The sequence below is a fragment of the Anomaloglossus baeobatrachus genome, chromosome 11 (genome assembly GCF_048569485.1).
Source record: "Anomaloglossus baeobatrachus isolate aAnoBae1 chromosome 11, aAnoBae1.hap1, whole genome shotgun sequence".
NCBI classification, from domain to species: Eukaryota; Metazoa; Chordata; class Amphibia; order Anura; family Aromobatidae; genus Anomaloglossus; species Anomaloglossus baeobatrachus.
Window position 1 is genome coordinate 37316511 of NC_134363.1, and position 21857 is coordinate 37338367.

General features: G+C 45.0%; 1 protein-coding gene across 4 annotated transcripts in view; it reads left to right on the forward strand.

Annotated features, from left to right (window-relative positions):
* Positions 1 to 16512: 16512 nt before the first annotated feature.
* Positions 16513 to 21857, forward strand: part of LOC142256621 (cell adhesion molecule CEACAM7-like) — a 93088-nt gene continuing 87743 nt past the window's right edge. For all 4 annotated transcript variants that reach the window (XM_075328400.1, XM_075328401.1, XM_075328402.1 and 1 more), the window contains exon 1: positions 16513 to 16618. In XM_075328400.1, coding sequence (XP_075184515.1) covers positions 16597 to 16618 — 22 coding nt within the window. In that variant the 5' untranslated portion in view covers positions 16513 to 16596. The remainder of the gene's footprint in view (positions 16619 to 21857) is intronic.

A 21857-nucleotide genomic window follows, 5' to 3' on the forward strand; every position in this document is an offset into this window, starting at 1 on the left:
ATCGTCAGTGCAGGGAAAATCCTTCATAGCCAAAAGGGCAGGGAGAGAGCAACAGACTCCGCACTATACAAACAAGGCAGGGAGAGAGTAACAGACTCCACACTAAACATACAGGGCAGGGAGAGAGTGACAGACCCTGTACTAAGCATAAAAGGGCAGGGAGAGAATAACAGACTCTACACTTAACGTAGAGGGCAGGGAGAGAGTAACAGACCCCATACTAAAAGTAAACGGCAGGGAGAGAGTGACAGACTATGCACTAAACGTAGAGGGCAGGGAGAGAGCGACAGACCCTGTACTAAACATAAAGGACAGGGAGAGAGTAACAGACTCTACACTTAACGTAGAGGGCAGGGAGAGAGTAACAGACCCCATACTAAACGTAGAGGGCAGGGAGAGAGTAACAGACCCCATACTAAACGTAGAGGGCAGGGAGAGAGTAACAGACCCCACACTAAACGTAGAGGGCAGGGAGAGAGTAACAGACCCCATACTAAACGTAGAGGGCAGGGAGAGAGTAACAGACCCCATACTAAACGTAGAGGGCAGGGAGAGAGTAACAGACCCCACACTAAACGTAGAGGGCAGGGAGAGAGTAACAGACTCCACACTAAAAGTAAAGGGCAGGGAGAGAGTGACAGACTCTGCACTAAACGTAGAGGTCAGGGAGAGAGCGACAGACCCCGTACTAAACATAAAGGACAGGGAGAGAGTAGCATACTCCACACTAAACGGAAAGGGCAGGGAGAGAGTGACAGACCCCGTACTAAACATAAAGGGCACGGAGAGAGTGACAGACTCCACACTAAAAGTAAAGGGAAAGGAGAGAGCGACAGACCCTGTACTAAGCATAAAGGACAGGGAGAGAGTAACAGACTCTGCATGAAAAGTAAAGGGAAGGGAGAGAGTAACAGACTCCGCACTAAACGTAAAGGGCAGGGAGAGAGCAACAGACTCCGTACTATACATACAAGGCAGGGAGCGTGTAACAGACCTTGCACCAAACATACAGGGCAGGGAGAGAGTAACAGACTCCGCACTAAATGTAAACAGTCTCCGCACTAAACATAAAGGGCAGGGAGAGAATAACACACTCGGCACTAAACAAAGGGCAGGGAGAGAGTAAAAGACATATATAAATACATTAGTAATTTAATTGTGCTTTTATATACAGTATATAGAACTAACACTATCTGGTTTGTCTTTAGTTGCTGAACTACAATACCCAGAATTCCTTTCCTGAAGTAAACATGACATGCTGTCACTTGTATTCGCACAGCAGATGTAAAAGAAAATTTGAGGTGCTGTCTTGAACATATGGCACCCCAAATTTATGTATAAGACTCCCTCAAAGGAGAGGGGTAAAGTTACGACTTTTATCAAGGTGCGATCACATTAAAGGGTGTTGTGATGGACACTTATGGGTTCAACAAATGCAAAGGCGCGAGAGTTGGGAGTGTGGATGGTAAGTATAGAGTCTACAGGTGTGACGTACGCTGTGAGTTTTCACTGTAAACCCCACCTTTGAAATATCTAGGACCATTTTTGGTCTGACCTGTTGTTTGTGAACCACATTGTGAAGAGCTTTTCCCGGGGTACGTTTCTGGTAGATCGAGGGCCATATCAAAAAATGCCCTTAATTTAGTCAACAGTTACTTTTTTCAGCAAGTTCTCCTATAGTAGTTCTTCTGTGGGTTGGACCCGGAAGGTCTAAGCTTCATTTCTTCTGGGTATCAATGAGCTATGGCCACTTGTAGCCCATTTGCAGGTTAACTTTATGCCCTTTAGAAAAAATTTTGGAGGTGCCATTGAGGCATATCAAAGGCTCCCCACAAGACCTGCGGGTTTGGAGATATTCTGACCCAGGCATTCAGCAATCACAATTCGACTTTGGTCAAAGTCTTCTAGTCCTTACACTTGGCCATTTTCCCTGCTTCAAGTACATCACATTCAATAACTTACCGGTACCGTGCATATGATGCCGTCTGTATGCCACCATTTTTACTGCATAACTGCATACAAAGAACTTAACTGCTGCTCTGTCATGCTAGGTATGGGAAGTACCAAGCAAACGGCGAAAGGGAAGGGAAACCCTGTGTCTGGGTAAGGAGAAGATGGTGACCCCCTGACCAAACCTACAGCTGGTCCCTGGAGTCACTCACCACCATAGATAGGTTCTACACCTATGCGCCAAGCCAGATACCTGACCCTAGATATCCCTACTGCTGGTCCCTGGGGTCCCTCACCATCCTAGGTAGGTTCTACACCTATGCGCTGAGCCGGATACCTGACCCTAGGTATCCCTAGTGCTGGTTCCTGGGGTCCCTCACCACCCTAGGTAGGTTCTACACATATGCACCGAGCTGGATACCTGACCCCTAGCTATCCCTAGTGCTGGTCCCTGGGGTCCCTCACCACCCTAGGTAGGTTCCACACCTATGCGCTGAGCCGGATACCTGACCCTAGGTATCCCTAGTGCTGGTTCCTGGGGTCCCTCACCACCCTAGGTAGGTTCTACACATATGCACCGAGCTGGATACCTGACCCTAGCTATCCCTAGTGCTGGTCCCTGGGGTCCCTCACCACCCTAGGTAGGTTCTACACCTATGCGCCAAGCTGGATACCTGACCCTAGCTATCCCTAGTGCTGGTCCCTGGGGTCCCTCACCACCCTAGATACGTTCCTCACCTATGCGCTGAGCAGGATACCTGACCCTAGGTATCCCTAGTGCTGGTCCCTGGGGTACCTCACCACCCTAGGTAGGTTCTACACCTATGCGCCGAGCTGGATACCTGACCCTAGGTATCCCTGGACCTGGGCCCTAAATAGGGAAGAGGTGGGTTGAGCTCTTTGTCAACCTCACAAAACACTATAGAACACACAAGGAGGACACACGGGGGGAAAAGCATCGTCTACTTATCTACAGATGACTCAGGTAGACAATACTACAGAGAACTACAAGCCACCTGCTTGCAACCAAGACTTCAAGGAAATGAAAAATATCACCAGCACCAGTCCAAAGAAGGAAGGAGTATTTGAGCACTAAGGGAATGCTGATGATCAACAGCTGGGTGGAAGTTGAGCTCCTGCTGAGTCCAAAAGGGGGAGAGATGAAGCCAACAGGAAAGCTACCTATACCAATGAATACTGACAGCAGGAACCATGGAAAGTCAGGGAGCATTCTGTGCAGCCAAACACTGTGACCTTCTATGGCCAGAAACCACATGACTGTCACCCATGACATGCTCCTTTATGAAAAGTAGGGCTGTGAGGCCTTCTAATACAAGTTGAGACATCGGTGGACGCTAGTCTACAGCACAGAATTTCACGCTGGAGCTTTTACTCCCCCGACAGGGAAATTATCCTGGAATCTGACATTCCTTCACAAGCGTGTATCCTCCTTACATCAGTCACCTCCCCGCGTCGCCTCTGCCTTCACCGTCACTCAGCAGTGGAGCAATCGCGTTGACTGTCAGAGAGGATCCAGGGTCAGACGTAGAGTCATCGTTACCATTTACTTCCCGTTTCCCTGTCCATTTTACCTTATATTTCTAGAAGCATTAACCTCTCAACACCTTTGTAAAATTACAACAAAAAAACCTCGCTATGACAACCGGAATGTTAAGAAGCAAAATCCGCACAAATATTTTGGACCTTAAGGCTGTGTGCACATGTTGCTTCTTTATCATGTTCATGCTGCCAAGAGAGGCAGACATTTCTTGTCACAATTGTGTCACGGCCTGATGTGATCTTGGGGGGGATTTGGCATCAGAAGGTCACAGCGTATAGCCGCTTTAGTGCCCGCTCGTCTTTTATTCTGAATTGGAGTGCTGCAGGGGTTAATATTCATTTCTATCCTGGTGCAACCTAACGGGTAGTCGTAACCTCAGCTGCAGCCACTCCTTTCTGCTATAAGAATCCGGTCCTCACTTCTCCCTATGCTGGTTATAGCTCATATCTATGCTGTCCACTTTGAAGGAGCCTGTCTCTGGAGAAGCTGAGGTGTCACTTCTGTTGCAGCTGAGAAGTTGGAGAAGCTGTGGAGTGTTATTTGTTGTGTTTTACCTTCCGCATATTGTTTTATTGCAGTGGTGAGACTACGGTAGCGTCTCGCTGGACTTCACTAGTCAGGGTGAGTTCAGGGCCAGCGAGGACCTAGGCACATGATGGCGCACGGAGGAAAGGACCCATCTAGGGACGTTAAGGAGTGCAGGGATCAGAAACTGTTGAGTGTTAGGAGGCGACTCCTACCTAGTGCTAAGGCCTTCCATTGTATGGTTGCCCTGGTTTTCCCTTTGTGTTGCGTCATTCACCAGGTGTCCCATCATTCCCGGTGTGACATTTTTGCACCAAATCCAAAATATGTGCACATACCCTAATCTTTTTGCCGCCATGGTCTTTTAGATATTTTGCACCTCTGGTAGTCCCAACATGGAACAAAGTACAGATTACACCACAATATTGCTGTCTCGTTGATGTAGCAGAGAGGTTAAGTTAGAACACCTACAGTTGAGATGGAGCGGTGTTGAGCGTTGTAGCTTTAATACAGCAGCATAGTAGAGTTGGGTATGTCTCAAGAAACACTGTGGATATGTTGTAGAGCCCAGCAATGTAGCAGAGCAGAGGCACCCCAGCATAGTAGAGTTGGGTACGCAGAGCCCAGCAATGTAGCACAGGGTGACCAGTGCAGAGTTGGCACAGGGAAGTGTGTCGTCCAGGGAATGGGGTACTCGGTCCCCGGCAGTGTATCACTGGGGAATGTCACTTTGGTGGCCGTTGCCCGGTCCCGTGCCCTAGGGGATGATTAGAGTCATTAGTGTGACGCCACCTGTGGGTTGCGTTTAGGATTGTGGAACCGCCACTGCTGGGTTTTCTGTCCCTAGGCCTGGTGGTAATGGCAGCTGAGGTGGTAGGCCCTCCGCAGGTAGGGCTGAGCCCAGGGATCTGTACGGTGATGCGCCGGAATAAGGGAGGCCACACCGGGGTTGTAATTAACAGTCTCTACTCACTCTGGACCCTTGGACGGCTGGTTCAGGTCCCTGTATTTCCAGTGTCAGCTTGATTACTCGGTTGCTCTGTCCCCGACACCCTCGGTATGTTTTGGGTCCTCGTAGCTTGAAGCGGTTTGGGGGCCCGACTGTCCCTTGTTGTGGCAGTCTCCTCATCTGTATGGTGAGCAGTGTGGACCCTGTAGGGCTGGTCTGTGTCCCCAACCCTGATCCTTGCTTTACTGCTGATGCCCCCGGATCTGTGGGTCAGAGAGGTCCATGAAGGTCCCCTCACTGTACAGGTATTTGCCAGGCCATATGAAACTGGTGCCTGACTTAGGGCCCTGTGCGTGCTCTGGTCCCAGGGGTACTCTGGTGTACCCGCTCTGGTGACCACTCTTCTGTGCCCCCGGGTAACGGTTACATGACCCAGCTCGAGGCACGTCTGTACACTTCACTGTGCACTACTGTTCTGCCTACTGTCCACTCCCACCAGGCTGTCTAGTCCCCTGGTCTGGCTCCGCTCTCTAGGTGGCCATCCCCCAGTGTCTGACTAGTCCATGCCCCCTGGTGTGTTGTGGGAATTAGGATTTTGGTGTGTGTGTGTAGATGTTACTGGCACTGGTGTTCCAGGTCCCAGGGGGTAGGCCCTGCATCCTCGTGAGGATGCACTTCAGGGGCACTACAGAAGAAGTGCATAGTAGTAGCATGGATGCCAGCTACCTGAATACTCTAGTATCGTGCTGCTACCCGAGCTTGCCTATAGCCATGACCTCATAGGTGCAGTCCGGTTTACCATAGTATGCCGATGAGCACCGGAGCAGAGAGAGCTGGCCCCTGGAGAGGAGGAAGCAAAACCTGTTAGAGAAGGGATAGGTAGCAAATAAAAAAGTAGCCAAACCACACTGCTATTTACACAGCAAATAGATGTAGTAATGTTGTTTAGTTTCTCTCCGATGCCTGGTGACGGTAGTGCTGGGTGCATGAGGTGACGTAGGTATTGTCTATCTGGATTATATTAAAACCTTTGATACAGTCTCATGCACAGAGATGATAAATATCTTATTGATTTAATCTGTGGGGGCATCTGTGGATTTGCAGGTAAATGACAAATTTGAGAGACTAGATGCTAGTGGTGCGCTTTCTGAAGAGAGACTAGAGTAAGGCAGGTGGACGACAACATTGTGTGCGGAGTCTTGATTTAGTATGTTTCTAAGAGACACAATAGAAGGTTTTGTAAATGAGGTAAGCCTGTAGTAAAGGGTACGCATGGAGTGAGGGTGTGTACGAAGCTAGGGTGCGCATGTAGCGAGGGTAAAGAATGTAGCGAGGGTGTGCATGTTCTGAGGGTAAGCACATAATGCGGGTGTGCACGTAGTGAGGGTGTGCATGTGCTGAGGGTAAAAATGTAGAAAGAGTATGCATGTACTGAGGGTGTGCACGTAGTGACGGTAAGAATGTACATGTACTGATGGTGTGCACGTTCTGAGGGTAAGTATGTAGTGAGGGTGTCTATGCAGGGAGGGTGTGTGCACAATGAGGGCAAGAATGTAGTGAGGGTGTGCACGTACTGACGGTGTCACATACTGATGGTCTGCACACAGTGAGGATGTGCATGTACTGATTGTGTGCATGTACTGATTGTGTGCACGTACTGATTGTGTGCACGTACTGATTGTGTACACGTACTGACAGTATGCATGTACTGACAGTATGCATGTACAGTTTGTGTGCATGTGTTGCACCCAGAGATATATGGGGTACTCAATCCCAGGCAGTGTATATCTTGGGAATGTCACTTTGGTGGCTGTTGCCCGGTTCCATGCCCTGGGCCCTTTTTGTAAAGGGGGGTATATTTACAGGGGATTAGATTAGTGTTCATACGTGACGCCACTTGCGGTGTTGCGGCTATGTGAATATAGCCGCCGCTGCACAATGTCCACTACTGGGGCGGGTCTTAATGGCAGCCTGGATGTTAGACCCTCCGCAAGCAGGGCCGGGCCCCAGAGGGTAGGTGTAGTGATGGGTGTCAGAAGAAGGTAGTCCACACAAGGAGTTCAGTGCAACTGGTTGTTTACTCACTTTCTGGTATAGTAACGGGTCACCCGAGGCCGGCTGGTTTCACCTTCAGGTCCCCTTTGTCCCAGTGCCAGTGTAGTAATCTGGTGCCTTCTTCCCCTGCACCTGTCTCTGGTTAGTGGGTCCCCGTGGCGTAGAGCAACTGGGGGTCCCCGTCCGGTGGATTTTCCACTTCTGTCCGTATCACGGTAGCATGAACCCTGTGGGGTTGGAGTCTCTGGTCCTATCCCCGACTCTCTCTTTGCTACTGAGTCTCGGATTTTTAGGTTCAACAAGGTCTTAGATGGTCCCCTCGCTGTACAGGTGTTATCAGGCCTGCCTGGAGCTTTATGCCTGACCTAGGGTCCTGTACCCTTGTTGGTGCGTAGTTCCGGGAGTACTCCACCGGCAACTACCCTCCTGGGCACCAGGTTACTGTCAACTCCTTGTCAGTGAGTCTCCTCCCATCCACCTTCACTCTCCGACTCCTTACTCATACTGACTACTCTCCACAGTCTGCCCGTCCCACCCGGTCAATTAGTGGACTGGAGTGGCTCCACCTCTAGGTGGCCATCCATTGGTCCCACTCTACCTTTGCAGTTTGCACCATTGTATGGGGGATTGTTGGGGAAAATTGGGTTTACCTGGAGTGTTTGTGTGTGACCGGCACTGGTCTTCCGGGGCCCTAGGGGGTAGTCCCTGCATCCTTGTGGGGATGCAGAACCTTGTAGCTCCCTGATGGCTTCAGGGGCGCTACACATGTACTGATTGTGTGCACGGACTGATTGTGTGCACGGACTGATTGTGTGCACGGTGAGAGTTTTGCCTGTAGTGAGCACATAACACCAGCTGTATTCCACTCTTTGACTGTCAGTGTCACTGTACAGCTGCGCTTCCAGCCAGGAAACTAATGCTCTGCCCCATTCTAATAAACACGGCTGTGCGGTCTTCTTATTACACTAGTCTACAGCACAGAGTCTGTAATACATTTCATTCTGCAGAATTTCACGCTGGAGATTTTACCTCCCAAACAGTGACACTATCCTGGAATCTGACATTCCTTCACAAGCGCGTCTCCTCCCTTACATCAGTCACCTCCCTGCACCGCCTCTGCCTTCACCGTCACACAAAATTAGAGGAATCGTGCCGAGGAGAGGATCTAGGGTAAAATATGCGTTACCATTCACTGCCTGGGTAGTAAAGGCACACAGAGTGATGGTGCACACGTACTGATTTATAGTATTATCTGCATGCCCGTAGTAAAGGCATGCCAGTGGGGAAGGTATTTCAGTGGCATGAATATTTGTAGTATGTGTATACCTCTGCGAAAAGTATATCTTCGGCTACTTTCACACTTGCATTGGACGTCTTCCGTAGTATTGCGTTGTGTGACAGATGCAACGGATGCATTACATATAGTGGCACAACGGATGCTACGAATCGTACAAAACAACGTAAAGCTTTTTTTATTTTTTCTTCTTTACAGTTTACCGGCAGCAGACTATTGTGAACGATCAGCTGATCGCTCTCAAATGCCGGCGGCCAGGCATGCCGGCGGCCGGTCGCTCAGTTGAGCGCTCTTACATGCCGGCGGCCGGCGGGCGCTCAGCTGAGCGCTCTCACATGCCGGCGGCCTATCGCTCAGATGAGCGTTCTCACATGCCGGCGGCCTATCGCTCAGCTGAGCGCTCTCACATGCCGGCGGCCGGTCGCTCAGCTGAGCGCTCTCACATGCCGGCGGGCGCTCAGCTGAGCGCTCTCACATGCCGGCGGCCTATCGCTCAGCTGAGCGCTCTCACATGCCGGCGGGCGTTCAGCTGAGCACTCTCACATGCCGGCGCTCAGCTGAGCGCTCTCACATGCCGGCGGACGGGCGCTTTCACATGCTGGCGGGCAGACGCTCAGCTGAACGCTCTGCCACCAACAGACAAAATAAAGTTTGTGATTAAAAAAAAAAAAGGGAGCATGCAAAGTGAAATCCTACGGATTGCGCTGCTCAAAAAAAAGTTACATACTGCATTTCTTCCGCCCGACGCAGCGTCAAAATAACGACGCTGCGTCGTCCAGCGGATGCAACGCTGACACTTGCGTTACAGTGCGTTGTCCATACAAGTCTATGGAGAATAGCGAAGTGCGTTAACGGACTGCGCTATTCTCCATAGTGACGGACTCCGCTGAACGCAAGTGTGAAAGTACCCTTCTGCTTCCACCCCTTAGGCTATGTTTACACATAGCGTTTTTGCGGCGTTTTCTGACTTTCTCATTGCTTTTAGTGGTGAAAAATAACCCACATTCACTGATAAATGTAATTTTAACATTTTACTACCTTATTTAATCATGGGGTGTGTGACAGGGTCAGACACATCCTATATAATTCATGAAGGAGGAACTAAGAACCTCACAAAGCCTATCCGGACAATGCAAGAACTGGCAACAATTAACAGTTTTAACAGAATGCGTATGAGGCCTCCTCTATGTCTAATACAGGGTGTATTGGAGTCCATCTTCCTTCTAGTGGGATTCCGAAACACTTAAAGCCTAAAACTCACTGAGTGCAAGTGCTGGAAAACCACTTACCCCTGGCATCATACACACCCTGGAAAAATTAGGAGTGAGGATCACATAATGACCCAGTTGATATGGTCGAGGAGGACACAAGAACTGTCTATGCTTGTTTGGGTGGGAAGGGGTGAATGAAAATACACCATAAAAAGGAACATTGTCATCCGATTGGGTTGAGAAGTCTGGGCCAATCCAGGTGCTGTTCACTTTGATAAGAGTCAGTCTGTCAGCACCCGCTCAGACAAAACGCTAGCAGCGGGGCAGGCCAGCACCTCCAAGGTGTAGAAGGACTCATGAAAAGTGTCCAGCTTTGTTACCCAATATTGGTGCAGAGGAATCACGGAGGTTGCTAATACAGTTGGCTAGGTACTCCTTCACCATGTTCGTAAACCTTTCCCTCCTTGTCAGAGAACACCTCGCATCAGAACCTGAGTGCTTGGAGGGTCTAATGAAACTGTCCCAAACCTTTGATAATGTTCCCGTACCTCTGTTGGTCCAACTGTGTGTCTCCCTCCTCTGTACTAGCTTGGTTGGCCAAAGAACCATGAACTCTGCCTCCAGCATTGTCAAAATGGGAATTTCTTGACCAATTCTTCAACTATTCACCATTTTTGTAGCCACCTCCACTGCAGAAAGGAGAGATTGAATGTTCTCCTTGTAGCTTAGTTGAGAAGTGTGAACAACCAGTAATCAATGTTGGCTAAAATGCGTATAATGCAAGGGTCATAGGAGAGGCAGAGGGACATAAAGCCAGCCATGTGTGCCAGACTCCCAATAGGCAAGACTTTCCAGTCACCACCAGAAGGATGACTATACATCTCCTTCTACTTCTCCTTTTCAAGCCATCGACACTGAAGAGACAGGATGAACCTGGTGTGGGTATTACCCTATGTAGCGCAGGAAACCATCTCATGTTCCTCCTCCTCCCACTCCTCATTATCAACCAATCCATACTGAGAAGATGAGATGAGCGTGAGTTGGGTAGTATCACCCTGTGTACTTTTCCCCCCACCATCTCCACCTGGTCTGCATGTAAAGCTTCTTCTTTTATTGTGAGCAACGAGCAGTTCTGTAGACAAAGAAGTGGTATGGCTACACCGATTATGGAGTCATCACCGCTCACCATCTTGGTGGATTTCTCAAAATTTTGGAGAACTTTGCAGATATCAGACACCCATGGCCACTCATTGGTTCTTAGGTGCGGAGGCTGACCAGCATACCATCAGGCATCTTGTAGCTGGTATTCAACTCTGCTGTTTACAAAGCCTTGCCAATATACGTAATGTTGAGTTCCAGCGCGTGGGCACCTCGCAAACTAGTCAATGAGGTGGCACTTGCAAGCGCTGCCAGACCAGCGGCAGTTGTGGTTGACTTGCAGAAATGGGCGCACACACGGCGTTCTTTCACAACTAGCTCATGAAAATCTTGGTAGGTTCTTAGAAACCGCGGAACCACTACATTGAGCCCGTGGACCAGCATAGGCATGGTACGTGTGCCAGATTGCCAAGCTTCAGAGCCGCTACCAGGTTATAGACATTATCACACTTGACCATTGCTGGTTGTAGGTTCAGCGACGAGCGGCGGTCCGTTAGACTTTTCAATATCTCTACAGTGGTGTGCTCTTTCTCACTTAAGAGGTATGAGTTTCAGTAGAGCCTTTTTCCGCTTCACCAAGGCAGTTCTCACATTTTGTGACCAATAGGGACAAGAATTTGGAGATGGAGGATGAGGAGGAGGTGAAGGAACTGGTGTAGGAGGTGGAGGAAACCTTTATTAACTAGGGTCCGCAATTCTAGGTGTCGGCAGGATGTGTGCCATCCCCGGGTGCAACTTGGCTCCTGTCCTCCACAAGGTTCACCCAGTGTGCCATTGGGAAATGGTGTACTGGCCACAAGCACGTGACCATGTAGGTGTAGGTGGTTAGGTGGAATTTCCCAGTAACTGCATTGGTCAGCGCACGGGTGATCTTATGGAACATGTGCTACTGTAAGGCGTGGACAGACTAAGGTATGTTTCACCTGGTAAGGTGGAGCCTCAAAGCTCGATTTGGATGGCATTTCTTACGAAGCACGGAGATGTGGTGCTGGTACACCAGGGCAGACGTATTGGAACAACGACAAAAGATGTACCAGAGGTGGAGCAACGGCAACTGGTGTAGTAGAACTGTAATAATGATGTAGACTTGGAAAAGGATGTAGCAAAGTGGGATCAATGATGTAGCAGAGTTGGAACAATGGCAACTTGTGTAGCAGAACTGAGACGGTCAACAGATGGAACAGAGCTGGAACAACGGCAACTGATGGAAAAGAACAAAGATATTACAGGTGACGTAGTACAGTTAGCACTATGAAGTGGCAGAGTTGGCACATAGTAAAAAGAAGACTCTGAAGTCAGGGACACCATTTACCTGAATACTCAGGCAGTGTTCCAGCTCCGATGCCGGCTTTTACAGTACGTTTGCATCAAAGCAATATGTGCTTCATAAAGGATTGATATCCCCGAATTTCAACTGAGGTTTTACCGTGAAGTGCAAGTGATTCTTTCATTTCTTGAGCAGTATTCATCTGGCGCTGTAGTTTGAATAACTGGCCACAAGGTGGCAGAAAAACACAGCTTAGACTTTAGGCCGTGTTCATATTTCCAGTCCTGTTGGAACGGTTCCGTTGGCAGAAAAGTTGTACAAACAAAACTTTGTCTGTTTTGTAAAAAAAACAAAAACTTATTTCAACTGGATCCGGCTTAAAGCTCTGTTCACGTCAGCATTTTGAGTTCCGTTTTCCTCTGCACATCGGCATTTTGAGTTCCGTTTTTCTGATCACACCGGCATTTTGAGTTCCATTTTCGAGATCACACCGGCGTATTGGAGTCCTGTTTTCCTTTTTACACTGGTGTCTAGAGATCTGTTTTCCTGATCACACCGGCATTTTGAGTTCCATTTTCCTGATCACACCGGCATTTTGAGTTCCATTTTCCTGGTCACACCGGCATTTTGAGTTCCATTTTCCTGATCACACCGGCATTTTGAGTTCCATTTTCCTGGTCACACCGGCATTTTGAGTTCCATTTTCCTGGTCACGCCGGCATTTTGAGTTACATTTTCCTGGACACACCGGCATTTTGAGATCCATTTTCCTGGTCACACCGGCATTTTGAGTTCCATTTTCCTGGTCACGCTGGTATTTTGAGTTCTGCTTTCCTGGTCACACTGGCATTTTGAGATCCATTTTCCTGGTCACGCCGGAATTTTGAGTTCCATTTCCTCGACACACCGGCATTTTGAGTTCCAATTTCCTCTGCACATCGGCATTTTGAGTTCAGTTTTCCTCTGGACATCGGCATTTTGAGTTCCGTTTTCCTCAGCACATCGGCATTTTGAGTTCCGTTTTCCTGGTCACGCTGGCATTTTGAGTTCCATTTTCCTGATAATCACGGCATTTTGGAGCCCTGTTTTCCTTTTTACACTGTTTAGAGATCTGTTTTCCTGGTCACACTGTCATTTTAAGTCCTGTTTTCCTCTTCACATTGGCATTTTGAGTTCCATTTTCCTGGTCACACCGGCATTTTGAGATCCAATTTCCTCTGCACACTGGCATTTTGAGTTCCGTTTTTCTGATCACACCGATATTTTGAGTTCCGTTTTCCTGGTCACACTGGCATTTTGAGTTCCATTTTCCTGATCACACCAGCATTTTGAGTTCCCTTTTTGAGATCACACCGGCGTATTGGAGTCCTGTTTTCCTTTTTACACTGTTTAGAGATCTGTTTTCCTGGTCACACTGTCATTTTAAGTCCTGTTTTCCTCTTCACATTGGCATTTTGAGTTCCATTTTCCTGGTCACACCGCCATTTTGAGATCCAATTTCCTCTGCACACTGGCATTTTGAGTTCCGTTTTTCTGATCACACCGATATTTTGAGTTCCGTTTTCCTGGTCACACTGGCATTTTGAGTTCCATTTTCCTGATCACACCAGCATTTTGAGTTCCCTTTTTGAGATCACACCGGCGTATTGGAGTCCTGTTTTCCTTTTTACACTGGTGTTTAGAGATCTGTTTTCCTGGTCACACAGGCGTTTTGGAGTCATGGTTTTCTTTTCACGCTGGCGTTTTGAGATCCGTTTTCCTGGTCACACCGTCGTTTTGAGTCTTGTTTTTCTGGTCACCTCGGTATTTTGAGTCCTGTTTTGCTCTTCACATCAGCCTCTTGAGTTCCATTTTCCTGGTCACGATGGCATTTTGAGTTCCATTTTCCTGGTCACGATGGCATTTTGAGTTCCATTTTCCTGGTCATGCCGGCATTTTGAGTTCTGTTTTCATCTTCACACGGGCATTTTGATCTGTTTTTTTGTTTACACCGGCATTTTGAGTTCCGTTTTTTGATTAGGAATACAGAAGCGGAATTCACATGAAAAATGCATGAAAGCATAAGGGTCCCATTGATTATACCTGGGTCTCTGCATACTGGGGTGTATGGAGCTGCTCAACAGCAGATGTCAGCTGTATTGTACAACTGGAACCTGACTGTACCAGCAGCTACCAGAGCTAGCTCCTTTCACTACTGTTCAGTCTTGGGCAGTGGATTTTAAGTGGTAATCCTGGGGGAAGTGGGACGATTCCATCACACCACCCCGTCCCACCAATGTGATTGGCAGGGTTATGGTGGGCTACCAAGGAACACAGGGATCTGCTGAAGGCCCCCATTACTGCAGTCTTGATGCTCCCGTGCATAATTATGTTGCAAAAACAACCCCCCCACCCAAAAAAAAAAAAAAAAAAAAAAAAAAGATGGCGGATTTGCATTTTTTTTACTGTTACACCAAAGTTGGATTTTTTTGTTCTGTTTTAAATAAGTTAATTGATAAAAGGAATAGAGTCAATCAAAACCGCAACTCGTCCTGCATAAAATAAGCCACTCATACGACTGTGGATGGGGGGGGGGGAATGGCAAGAGGAGGAAAGAGGTGAAGTTATTGTAGCGTAAGGTCAGTGTAGTATAGGGGCAATTTGTGATTATAGTGACACTTGTGGATGATATTAGCGATGGGGGGCACCATAGCAGACACATATAATTACTGCCATAAACATGGCCACCCATGATAATAAAAATACCCCACCCCCCAAAAAAGTGTCCAAACGTAATTCACTTCAAAGAAATACAAATGAACATGTATATTGGATGGAGCAACATGGAGCCATCTACAAAACGCGTTTCACCCAGCTTCTTCAGGGGCTCTTAGGGGGGCCATTAAATAACAGTTTCCATCAATAAGGAGACAAAGCGGTAGTGGCGCATGGATACTGAACGTGATCACATCAAATATCCTCCCGGGCGGCAGCATGGATAGCACTGTGGTCATGTGAGCCGCAGGCCTGGAGATGATATGTACACAGGCACAGGCGGCATCCCAGTAGTATGACAGATTTAAAGCTGTATGTAAAAGTGATAGATAATGGAGAAAACGGGACAAAAAAGAATAGGAGACAAACCAAGTATGAAGGGACGAAATAAGACGTCAGAGGATATGCATAAGTGCAATTATATATAAAACTAGCTGTAGTACCCGGCGTTGCCTGGGATAGTAACTAAGTCTCTCTCTCTTTTTCTCTGTCTTTCTCTGTCCTCTCTCTCTCTGTTTCTTGCTCTCTGTCTCTATCCATCTGTCTGTCCTCTCTCTCTTTATCCATCTTTATCTCTCTATCCATCTGTCTGTCCTCTCTCTCTTTATCCATCTTTATCTCTCTATCCATCTGTTTGTCCTTTCTATCCATCTCTCTCTGTCCATCTCTATCTCTTTCTCCATCTGTCCTGTCTCTCTCTCTATCCATCTGTCCTCTCCCTCTATCCATCGCTGTCTGTCCCTCTCTATCCATCGCCGTCTGTCCCTCTCTATCCATCGCCGTCTGTCCCTCTCTATCCATCGCCGTCTGTCCCTCTCTATCCATCGCCGTCTGTCCCTCTCTATCCATCGCCGTCTGTCCCTCTCTATCCATCGCCGTCTGTCCCTCTCTATCCATCTGTCTCTGTCTCTCTCTATCCATCTCTCTGTCTCTCTCCATCCATCTCTCTGTCTCTCTCCATCCATCTCTCTGTCTCTCTCCATCCATCTCTCTGTCTCTCTCCATCCATCTCTCTGTCTCTCTCCATCCATCTCTCTGTCTCTCTCCATCCATCTCTCCGTTTATACCTCTCCTGTCTGTCTCTACTGATATATTACCTCACACATAAGCTTCTTATACTAAGAATATCCTTCGTTGCCTATAGCAACCAACCACAACTCCTATTAATGACCTGTAGCTTCCAGCTCCATTCACTTTAATGTAAGCAGGTTTTTTGGCGAATAACTGTAAAACGCGTTCTCTGAGTCACATGGGGTGTCTGTGCAAAATTTCGTGATTGTAAATGTGACTGTGCGGATTCCTTTAGCAGACATACATATATACACACTGCTTTATATATGTCTTGCCTCCCGTCTATATCCCCTGCTGTTGTACGCACAGACCACCTCAATGAAGGAGCCATTCAGAACAGATTAAGTGGAGAAAAGAAAAGGCATCCATGTGGTATAAAAAGCACAGATGTACCTGGAAAATAACAGATAAAGCCATGAAGATATGAAATACAATCCACATCAGACATATTTCATCACCACATAATAATATCCCACTGTGATAGAACCAAGGATTATAAAAACGCACCAAAACCCAGTGAGAAGTGAGCCCTATGGCTGGTATCACCTATAAACATGGCCACCCCCGATAGTATCTGTACACTGCAGGTACACACAGCCCTGGCTGCACTGAGCTCTTCCTCCACCATCCTCCTGGCAGCACGGAGCTTATTAGCTCCCCTTTTTCCCGGAAGCTGGGCGCCGCCATCTTTGTTACCATGGTGACGCCAGCCGCCGAAATCGAAAGGAGTAGTAAAACCCCCAGCAGCGCAGCTTCCGCTGTATCCGCCCTAGGACGTCCGGGAGGGCGAGGACTGCGAGCATGAGGGTCTCTGTCCTGTCAGGTAATTGCTGCATTCATTCTATACAGCCCTAGGGAAAAACCGCACCCAGCAGCCGCAGTGTGTGACCGTGAGTGTCTGCGATAGTAACAGAACACCCATATGGGCGGCGGCTGTGCTACCTTTACCGCCTAATCACATAAGATGATTGAATGCAATCTAGGGAGTAACTACAACCCCCAGCAGGTCCTGCCCCCTGAGAGCTGTAGCCTGACCACAATCCTGCACTACCCCTGCAAACTCCTCAGCAAGTGATGGAAATGTGTCATCTCACCGCACCCATCCCCGCCTGCAGCCAGCACAGCTTGTTTCTCTGCACTGGATTTTTTTTTTTTTTAATTTATTGTCCTGCCCCTCCCCCAGCTTTTCATTATTTTTTGCTTTATTTATGTTGTTTTTCCCTCCCCGCCAGCTTTTGATTATTATTATTATTATTATTATTATTATTATTATTATTATTTTATTTATTTATTTATTTATTTATTTATTTATTTATTTATACTATTTTTCGGTTTCCCCAACCAAATTTTGATTTAATAATAATGATAATTAATGATAATAATCAAAATTTGGTGGGGGAAACAAAAAAAATAGTATATAGTTATAATTATCAAAATCTGGTGGGGGAAACCGAAAAATAGTATATAATTATTATTATTAATAATTTGTACTATTTTTTTTATTATTATTACATACTATTTTTCAGTTTCCTCCTCCAGATTTTGATTATTATTATATACTATTTTTTTCAATTTCCTCACCAAATTTTGATCATCATTATTATTATTATTATGATTATTATTATTATTATTTTAATCATAATAATCAAAATTTGGTGGGGGAAACCAAAAAATAGTATATAGTTATAATTATCAAAATCTGGTGGGGGAAACCGAAAAATAGTATATAATTATTATTATTAATAATTTGTACTATTTTTATTATTATTACATACTATTTTTCAGTTTCCTCCTCCAGATTTTGATTATTATTATATACTATTTTTTCAATTTCCTCACCAAATTTTGATCATCATTATTATTATGATTATTAATATTATTATTATTTTAATCATAATAATCAAAATTTGGTGGGGGAAACCAAAAAATAGTATATAATAATAATAATAATCAAAATCTAGTGGGGGAAACCGAAAAAATAGTATGTAATAATAATAAAAATAATAATACAAATTAATTATTATTATTCATTTATTTTTATTACATAGTATTTCTCAGTTTCTCCCACCAGATTTTGTATAATAATAATACTAATTTTATTATTATTTATTAATAATAATACTACAAATCTGGTGGGGAAACAAAAAAATAGTATGTAATAATAATAAATTAATAATAATAATAATTTATTTTTATTATTACATACTATTTTTCAGTTTCCCCCACCAGATTATTATTATTATTATTATTATTATTATTATTATTATTATTACAAATCTGGTGGGGGAAACAAAAAATATATTAATAAAAATAAATTAATAATAACAATATATTAATATTTTATTTTTATTATTACATACTATTTTTCGGTTTCCTCCTCCAGATTTTGATTATTATTATATACTATTTTTTCAATTTCCTCACCAAATTTTGATCATCATTATTATTATGATTATTAATATTATTATTATTTTAATCATAATAATCAAAATTTGGTGGGGGAAACCAAAAAATAGTATATAATAATAATCAAAATCTGGTGGGGGAAACTGAAAAATAGTATATAATAATGCTAAAAATATTATTATTAATAATATTTTTAGCATTATTATATACTATTTTTCGGTTTCCTCCACCAAATTTTGATTATTATTAATAATAATCAAAATTTGGTGGGGGAAACAAAAAAATAGTATATAATAATAATAATAATAATTAATAATCAAAATCTAGTGGGGGAAACCGAAAAAATAGTATGTAATAATAATAAAAATAATAATACAAATTAATTATTATTATTCATTTATTTTTATTACATAGTATTTCTCAGTTTCTCCCACCAGATTTTGTATAATAATAATACTAATTTTATTATTATTTATTAATAATAATACTACAAATCTGGTGGGGAAACAAAAAAATAGTATGTAATAATAATAAATTAATAATAATAATAATTTATTTTTATTATTACATACTATTTTTCAGTTTCCCCCACCAGATTATTATTATTATTATTATTATTATTATTATTATTATTATTATTACAAATCTGGTGGGGGAAACAAAAAAATATATTAATAAAAATAAATTAATAATAACAATATATTAATATTTTATTTTTATTATTACATACTATTTTTCGGTTTCCTCCTCCAGATTTTGATTATTATTATATACTATTTTTTCAATTTCCTCACCAAATTTTGATCATCATTATTATTATGATTATTAATATTATTATTATTTTAATCATAATAATCAAAATTTGGTGGGGGAAACCAAAAAATAGTATATAATAATAATCAAAATCTGGTGGGGGAAACTGAAAAATAGTATATAATAATGCTAAAAATATTATTATTATTAATAATATTTTTAGCATTATTATATACTATTTTTCGGTTTCCCCCACCAAATTTTGATAATTATTAATAATAATCAAAATTTGGTGGGGGAAACCAAAAAATAGTATATAATAATCAAAATCTAGTGGGGGAAACCGAAAAAATAGTATGTAATAATAATAAAAATAATAATACAAATTAATTATTATTATTCATTTATTTTTATTACATAGTATTTCTCAGTTTCTCCCACCAGATTTTGTATAATAATAATAATAACAATAATAATAATAATAATAATAATTTTAATATTATTTATTAATAATAATACTACAAATCTGGTGGGGAAACAAAAAAATAGTATGTAATAATAATAAATTAATAATAATAATAATTTATTTTTATTATTACATACTATTTTTCAGTTTCCCCCACCAGATTATTATTATTATTATTACAAATCTGGTGGGGGAAACAAAAAAATATATTAATAAAAATAAATTAATAATAACAATATATTTAATATTTTATTTTACTATTTGTCGGTTTCCCCCATCAGATTTGTATTAATAATAATAATAATAATAATAATAATAATAATAATAATAATAATAATAATAATAATAATAATCTGGTGGGGGAAACTGAAAAATAGTATGTAATAGTAAAAATAAAATATTAATACATATTATTAATTTATTTTTATTATTACATATTATTATTATTATTATTATTATTATGTAATAATAAAAATAAATTAATAATATATATTAATATTTTATTTTTACTATTACATACTATTTTTCAGTTTCCCCCACCAGATTTTGATTATTATTATTATTTTTATTATTATTACATACTATTTTTTTATTTCCCTCACAAGCTTTTGATTATTATTGTTGTTATTGTTATTTATTACATACTATTTTACGGTTTTCCCTACCAGCGTTTGATTATTATTATCATTACATATTATTTTTCGGTTACCCCCCCCCCCCCCACTGGCTTTATAGTTTTTATTATTTAGTTATTTTCTGCCACCACCATTGGCTATCAGTTATTAATATTATTATTTATTTTCTGTCTCCCCCCGACTTTTGATTTATTTCTGTTTTTTATTAGCACTTTGTTATTTTACGTCCCTCACTGACTTTCACTTATTTTATTTTATATTTTTACTATCTATTTTCCATCTCTCCTCCCACTCCATCCCCAGCCTTTGAATGATGTTTCACCCCCCCCACCATCACCACCGGCTTTCAGTGATTTCACTCGGCTCAAGATGTCATCTGCACATGCACTGCCTCCATCCCATTGATCTCCCAGCAGTGGACTTAAGGAAAATGGCGCCTTCAGGTGGCGCTTGCGCAGATGAGATCTCGGCTTGCCATTGAGCCAATAGCTCAATCTGCACTGACTATTTCTTTGACGCCTGGTGTGTATTTTTCAGTTTATAAGACGCACCATATTATAAGATTCACCCCAAATTCAGAGCAAAGAGGGTTGAAAAAAAAAATGGGGTCTGTCTTATAACCCAGTGGTGTCTTAACGGAGGGGGTGGAGGTGGAGCGGGGTCACAGGAGGCAGGGGTGAGGGAGGTCCCAGAAACTGTTGGCTGTGCTGGGGCTCTGGCGGCAGCTGGGGCTGGGGCGACAGCTGTGCTGGGGCTGGGGCGACAGCTGTGCTGGGGCTGGGGCGGCACCTGTGCTGGGGCTGGGTCGGCAGCTGTGCTGGGGCTGGGGCGACAGCTGTGCTGGGGCGGCAGCTGTGCTGGGGCGGCAGCTGTGCTGGGGCTGGGGCGGCAGCTGTGCTGGGGCTGGGGCGGCAGCTGTGCTGGGGCTGGGGTGGCAGCTGTGCTGGGGCGACAGCTGTGCTGGGGCTGGGGCGACAGCTGTGCTGGGGCGGCAGCTGTGCTGGGGTGACAGCTGTGCTGGGGCTCGGGCGATAGCTGTGCTGGGGCGACAGCTGTGCTGGGGCGACAGCTGTGCTGGGGCTGGGGCGACAGCTGTGCTGGGGCGACAGCTGTATTGGGGCTGGGGCGGCAGCTGTGCTGGGGCGGCAGCTGTGCTGGGGCGGCAGCTGTGCTGGGGCTGGGGCGGCAGCTGTGCTGGGGCTGGGGCGGCAGCTGTGCTGGGGCTGGGGCGGCAGCTGTGCTGGGGCTGGGGCGGCAGCTGTGCTGGGGCTCGGGCGGCAGCTGTGCTGGGGCTCGGGCGGCAGCTGTGCTGGGGCTGGGGTGGCAGCTGTGCTGGGGCGACAGCTGTGCTGGGGCTGGGGCGACAGCTGTGCTGGGGCGACAGCTGTGCTGGGGCTGGGGCGGCAGCTGTGCTGGGCTGACAGCTGTGCTGGGGCTCGGGCGACAGCTGTGCTGGGGCTCGGGCGACAGCTGTGCTGGGGTGACAGCTGTGCTGGGGCTCGGGCGACAGCTGTGCTGGGGTGACAGCTGTGCTGGCTCTCGGGCGACAGCTGTGCTAGGGCAGCAGCTGTGCTGGGGCTGGGGCGGCAGCTGTGCTGGGGCTGGGACGGCAGCTGTTCTGGGGCGGCAGCTGTGCTGGGGTTGGGGCGGCAGCTGTGCTGGGGTTGGGGGCGGCAGCTGTGCTGGGGCTGGGGCGGCAGCAGTGCTGGGGCGGCAGCTGTGCTGGGGCGGGGCGGCAGCTGTGCTGGGGCGGGGCGGCAGCTGTGCTGGGGCGGCAGCTGTGCTGGGGCTGGGGCGGCAGC